This window comes from Rhagoletis pomonella, unplaced genomic scaffold (genome assembly GCF_013731165.1).
Source record: "Rhagoletis pomonella isolate Grant_MI unplaced genomic scaffold, Rhpom_1.0 Rhpom_scaffold_00004, whole genome shotgun sequence".
NCBI classification, from domain to species: domain Eukaryota; kingdom Metazoa; phylum Arthropoda; class Insecta; order Diptera; family Tephritidae; genus Rhagoletis; species Rhagoletis pomonella.
Window position 1 is genome coordinate 52,610,924 of NW_023458558.1, and position 6,656 is coordinate 52,617,579.

At 34.1% G+C, this 6,656-nt stretch overlaps 1 protein-coding gene across 1 annotated transcript; it reads left to right on the plus strand.

The window, feature by feature from the left end:
* Positions 1-5,434: 5,434 nt before the first annotated feature.
* LOC118738514 lies at positions 5,435-6,452 on the plus strand. The gene has a single exon (XM_036469451.1). The coding sequence runs from the start codon at positions 5,717-5,719 to the stop codon at positions 6,272-6,274; it is 558 nt and encodes a 185-aa protein (XP_036325344.1). The 5' UTR covers positions 5,435-5,716; the 3' UTR covers positions 6,275-6,452.
* Positions 6,453-6,656: the final 204 nt, after the last annotated feature.

Sequence of the window (6,656 nt, forward strand, 5' to 3'; positions counted from 1 at the left end):
CACATATACCAAATAAAAAAAAATAAACACAAATACAAACATCATATGTACATATATGGGACATTCCATACCAAAACGGACGGGGTTCACACTTTATGTGTTTGATTTATTTCAAATTTTTAATAATAAATAAACATGAAATTTGAGCATGAAAACAAAAACAATTCTATATAATTTTCCAAATATGTCGAGAACGGGGCGAGGAAAAAAATTTGAAAAAAATCACACAACACACATCAAAATTCTCTATGAAAATAATTTTTTTTGAATTTTTTTTCTTCAAAAATTTTTAACATGAAAATGTTTTGATAAAAAAATAGTTATTGAAAATATGTCATCAAAAAAAAAAATGGAAAAAATCAGTCAAAAAAATTAAAAAATTTGTTAGTTTGTAATATACTCATTTCACTCAACTTCGGTGTAAAAACAAATTCATGACTCAAATTATTGTAGAGTGCACCCCATAATACTATACTTAAATATTGCGCAATACTCAGAGCTACAATTGTGATTTTTTTAAATTTTTTTTTGAGGTGACATATTTTCAAAAACTAATTTTTTTATCAAAAGATTTATGTGTAAAAAAATTGTTAAGAAAAAAATTTTTAAAAATATTACTTTTCATAGAGAATTATGATGTGTGTATGTGTGATTTTTTTAAATTTTTTGATGAATTTTCCTAAATTTTTTTCTAAGTTTGAATCTCAGATTCATATAATCTAAAGCACGGACAATATTTTATATAGAAATTTAACAAAAAAAAAAAAATAATTTGAAAAACGTTGTTTATATTAAAATAAATCAACACGTGAACACTTTTGTAAGTCACTTTAGGTGTAACCGAAAAATCATGGTTCCGGTAAATTTTTGTTTTTCGAAATTGCCTTGCAAAAATTCTTTAGACTCAAGGGTGTACGACGAACTTTTTTTCGTTTGCTTGTTATTTGGTGCGGTCTAATGTATATAAACATATGTATGCCAGCAATTGAATAACTTACAACACCAACACCAATACACTAGCCATCATTGTTACATACATAGGCTGGACTTGAATTTCACTGCCTTTGCAGTAGCCGCAACAACAAAGCATTCAACAATCAACTACCGGCATCCGACTAGCAATCAACGCAGGCTGATGGGCTTTAGCGCCCAGCAATCTTCGATTGTCCAATTGGCATCTGTACTAGTACACAACACCAAAATTGTAAGCTCAACATTCGGTAGCACTTGTCAAAACGTTAGAACATATCAGATTGGTTTAGCTTTTTTGGCATTTTGGCATTTCTGGCCACCTTTCAAATTGCCTGGCGAAAATACTGACAAAAGGATTTGCCTTTGCTGCCACACGCACTAAAATTGCGTTAACCACTTGTGTGCATGCTTACACTCTCCTCAGTACACGTTTATATATGTATATAAGTATATACCCGTATATAGTATGTATGGTATGACTGCGCGGTTAGTGTGCCGCACGTTGAATATGTGCACTTAATTTGAGGGCTTAGCTTTTAATCCCGTGTTACAAAAATGCGCCAATTAAGTTGGTCAAAAGGGTAAAGTTGAAACAATGGTTTTGTGTTGTATAAACACATATCTAGTGGGGCGTCGCGAAATGCAGCCAAATAAGAAAAAAGTTCGCGATGAGGGGGAAGTTTCAGGATTAAAATCGGAATTTGTAATTTGGGTGCATTCAAAAACTACAATTTTAATAAATCTCCGTCGGCAGCAAACGTGCAATAGAATTAAAAAAAAAATGTACACTGATATAATGTTTTATTGGAGAAGATTTGGATAAAAATCCTTGGACAAAAGCGTATTGCTAGGTCAAAATATTCTTTTAATTAACGTTCCTTTTCTAAATTGTGCCTTGGCTTATTAACTGGTGGCTACCATCTTAAGAAATAATTTCGGATTACAGTTTTGTTAAACCAGTTTCCTTTGACATACATATTGTAATTTGTATTTAATTTACCTTATTGATTAACAGGGAAATTCCGGCAACTGTTTTTCAGCTCAACTCAAAATTCTTTGGTAAGACAAATTTGCTATTGGGGGGGCCTTAGCCGTTATACTGTCTGTCTTTTAGCAATAAGATTTCTAAATATTAAATTACATTAAAAAAAAAATATTTTTCTCTTTAATAAAATAAAGTCTAAAAAGTAAAATAAAAATTTATTTAAAAAGAAAACTAAGTCAGAAAAAGATAAAAAACATAAAATTATTTTCTAAAAGCAACAAGAAGGAAAAGCAACAACAGTTTATAGGGCGAATTTAGCACAGTGCGTAGGCAAATGGCTAAGTCAGCTGGGGTCGTCGGTTCGAATCCCACTGAAGAAGTCTGATCATGAGGCGTGGCGATCTCCGAAATAGCTATCACTTCTACCATTTATAAATTATTGTTAGTTTTTCCACCATACTTTTCATTAAAAAATCGTCATCAAGAACAAAAAAATTAGAAAAGAAAAAAACTTAAACTAAAAATAGAAAAAAAAATCTGCTGTCCGAGAAATCGAATTTCCAATCTCTCGAATGATATACCAGTGCTTTGCTCGCTGGGGAATTGCGACCGCGAAGGCAGCGGGATTTTCAAAAAGGTGTACCACCTTCACTTCAATGCCCATATACAATTTTAGGAATGCCGTTAGTTTCTTTATGATCCAATGATCGGAACTAAATCAAATTAATATGTGACCGCCCTTGCGGTATCATCGTTCGAAAGCAGTTGTGGCGTTGTCTAAAGTTATCTGGTAACATACATAGAAAAAAATATTCCAATGAATTGATAGCCTCTTCCTAAATCTGTTTCGTTTGACATCCATATTGTAATATGTATGCATATACCGCTTTGATTAATAATCTTCAGTGCCAGCTGTGATTCTATTGCGAACGAAATTTCCACAACGAGTAACGAAAGTCAGCGATATGGCTGGGCTATGGCTATCTAGATGGTGGTTGTCAAGATTATGTCTTATAATGCCTTGGCAATACTTTTTATGGGGCTATACGGAAGACAATTTTAGAACAACTGCCGTACAAGATGTGTCAAGCTAAGACCGAGTTATTGCCAAAATTGTGTGAAGTAGGGCTGTGCGATTAATTGATTACTCAAAATTTTAATTAATCATAAAGTAAATAACTCAATTATTCGATTAATTGGAAATTATGATTACTCAAAAGTTCAGTTACTCGAGTAATCAAGATTTTTGATTAACCAAAAAAAAAAAAAATTTGAGTAAGTGGCTTTATGATTAATCAACATTTCGAGTAAAATGAGTAATCAACATTTCAACTCTTTCCATATGTATAAAGTATTTAAAGTTCCTTGATACTTCGAAAACAACGTTTTCAAAAATTAAAACGAAAATTTTTTTTCATATACAGAATGTAAAAAAGAAAATAAGCATTTTCCAAAGCAAACTCTTTTAACGAGCAAAATTATTTTTTTTGAGTAATCATATTTCAAAAAATCAAAATCTTGATTACTAGAGTAATTGATTAACCGAATAATTGATTAGCCAACTTGCTCGAGTAATCGAATAATCGCACAGCCCTAGTGTGAAGTATTAATCGAATTTTACTTCAAAAGGATTATGGTCCAGCGAAGACAGTTTAATATTGTTTTTCATATACAATGGTATAGGCCAAACTTTATTATGAAATTAAAATTCTTTCGAAAATTTAAATACTCACCAAGTTTATGTTTAAGTTTTCTTTTCCAAGGAGAAAATGGATAACTCTGCTGAATAAAAAACGTGAATACGATAAGAAAAGAGAAAATCATTAATTTTCACTTGGACACGGTTCGAGAAGCAGAACAACAGGTTACACAAGTTGTAAAAGCAAAAAAAAAAAAAAATACCTATGAGCAATACATATTGCGCAGTTTTACCGTTATCAGTTTTGCATTTCATATTGATTTTATCTTACTACAAAGTAGAGACATCACAGTACAGTTGGCGCAGATTTACACTTAAAAAGTTTGTGCTATGTTGTTTGGGTAGTTCGATGAGCAAAATGCCCACATTAGATTTAAAACGTTCGAAGTGAAAGATCTGAAATCAGCTTCTCATAAAAATGCAATCGCCTGGGACCTACAGGATCTACAGAACCTTTGTGTGACAATATCAAGGCGCACGCCGCACTAACATATTAACTATTATTTTTATTATTATTCTCAGCAAGTAATTCGGCTTAGGACACGAAACATCCGTACAAGCACTTACTGTAAGCAAAGCCACCTTCAAGGCTCTCTACGAAACTCACGACGAATTAGCTTCAGATTTACATCGCACAGCCAATGGACCCAACTCTGCACAGACCTTATAAAACATTCACTGAGGGACAGCTATAATTGTTACGGGGCGGGAGCCGTGAATGCGGTCATCGGAGTCCAACCAGCTCTCATTGCAGACTAAGTCCTTCAGCTGCATCGACAAACCCAATTAAGGTCGCAGAACTGCAACAGCTGAGACTTTTACATTTTCAGACTCTACCCCAAAATACCCAATATGTATAGATATGTATGTACAAACATACAGTCGGTGCCAAATGTAAGTGTACACCTTGCTGTAATATAAAATTTACAATTATTTTCATGCAAAATTTCTTAAATTAATTTATTGCGAAAATATAGTTCTCTATCTCTATATTTTACAACATAAACCATATAAATCATAATTTCGAATTTTATATAAAGTTCACAAAAATTCAAACCATTTTCATCAAAATTTCCAAATTTTTGTAGCACGTTCAATTTTAGTAAAAGAAAGTGCAAGTTTCAAGTCGCTGGAAATTACCGTTGATTTTATATAATTTTTCTTGTGGAGGGTGTTTAAAAATTTGTTCCAAGAAAAAAATGTATTTGTTGCTATGGCAAGGAATGTATAAAGGAATTTTTTTCTACGGCAGTTTTTTCTTACAATTCTTATTTCATGTCAAACTTATGATGGAGTATTGCAAAGTTTCTGAACTATCACAACCTTTTCCGTGACTTTTTGGTGGAAAATATAATTTTTTTTAATTTTTTTTTGCAATAAAACAAATTATATTGCGTTCTTTAAACAATGTACCATTTATATTTCGTTCGCTTATTTCCTAAGATTTCCAATGACAAATAATTTGCATTCGGCGTGGAAAAATGACTTGGCGAATTTTTGGTCCATATACTTACGTTATTTATGTACGCCAAAAGGAAAACATTAGAGGATATGCGTATCGAATTTCTCACAAAAATTCTACTTTTATGTTATGCGACAGCCTAATGTACGTACATAGATAAAATACCGATAGTTGCCACTGCTGATAGTTGACTTACCTGCCAATTCGGCGATAACAAACGTCGCTCGTCGTAAATTTACAATCATATAAATAATACTGATGTTGTCAGCATTGCCACTGCCACTGCCATTGTCTCTACCACAGCCAACTAAATATGTCGTGTTGGAAAATATGAAGTAATTTCTATAAAATAAGTGACAACGACCAATATCAATCAGTTAATTTGTGATAGCGCGCGTGTAAACGACCATAAATTTATTAACCACTTGTGACGATACGAGCATTGATTGCCAGTGTATCCATATAAATAAAGTTATGAGCAACTGAGAGCCTAGAATACGTATGTATGTAAGTGCGTGTGCTCACTCGAAAAACGGTATGTGAAAGGTGGAAGCACAAACAAGAACAAAAACAATACAATACAACATATGTATGTAAAATGAAATGGCGCATGGTCCCCCTATCGTTCATGGTGATTGCGCTATTTTACGAAAAGGCTCTCATTTCGACGGGTCAAAATGCAACAAACTCGAATTATGTGCAATACTGCAACCATACGAATCGCACGTCCCACATGTGGGGCGATGTCGACCCCAATGTATTCTATATGTGCGATGAAGCCAACAACACAACGCGCAAATTGCAGTGCCCGGCGGGACGTGGCTTTTTCAACGGACGCGGCTACTACGGTTGCATACCGTACGACGAGTGGCCGGCTTGCATGGACAATGGCGGTAGCAGCAGTAACCGGAGTGAGCTTGGAAATAGCACAGCGCAGGTTTGCAGGGACGAAGACCATTTACGACAGACTTGGGCGGCCGTGGATCCGAATAAGTTTTACATATGCCAGCAGGCAGATGCAGAGCCGCTGCTGCTGACCTGTGAACCGGGCAAGGGGTATGTCAGCGCGCGGGTGGGTCATAGCGACACTCACATTGTAGGTTGTGCTGCATGGCAGCAGTGGCGGATGTACATGCAGTGTGAGGGATTTTATTGAGACGACCACTCGTTAAAAAATTAAAATATTCGGGGAAAAATGTGAAGTAGGTGGTGGTGTGCGCTATGCGAAATTGGCTGCGCTGCCAGTGAATGATTCATACCGAGATGGTGTGCACAGCAAACCATGCATTGTTAATTTTTATTTATTTTTGTTATTGGATGCGCTTATATGTATGTATGTATGTATGTAAATGCATGTATGTAAGTGTTTTGCGACTCCCTATGATAACAATTATGTGCCAATATATACATACATAGATGTTGGTAAAAATAAACCAAAATAATAATTAAGTAAAAATTGTACTGATAAGTTTCAATAACTTTTTTTTTCTACTGATATTGTTGATAAGATAGCTAGGCAATAAAATTAATTGAAAAAC

Bases quoted from the DNA above. Each gene is read 5' to 3' on its own strand.
- LOC118738514 (XM_036469451.1), top strand. From the start codon at position 5,717: ATGAAATGGCGCATGGTCCCCCTATCGTTCATGGTGATTGCGCTATTT.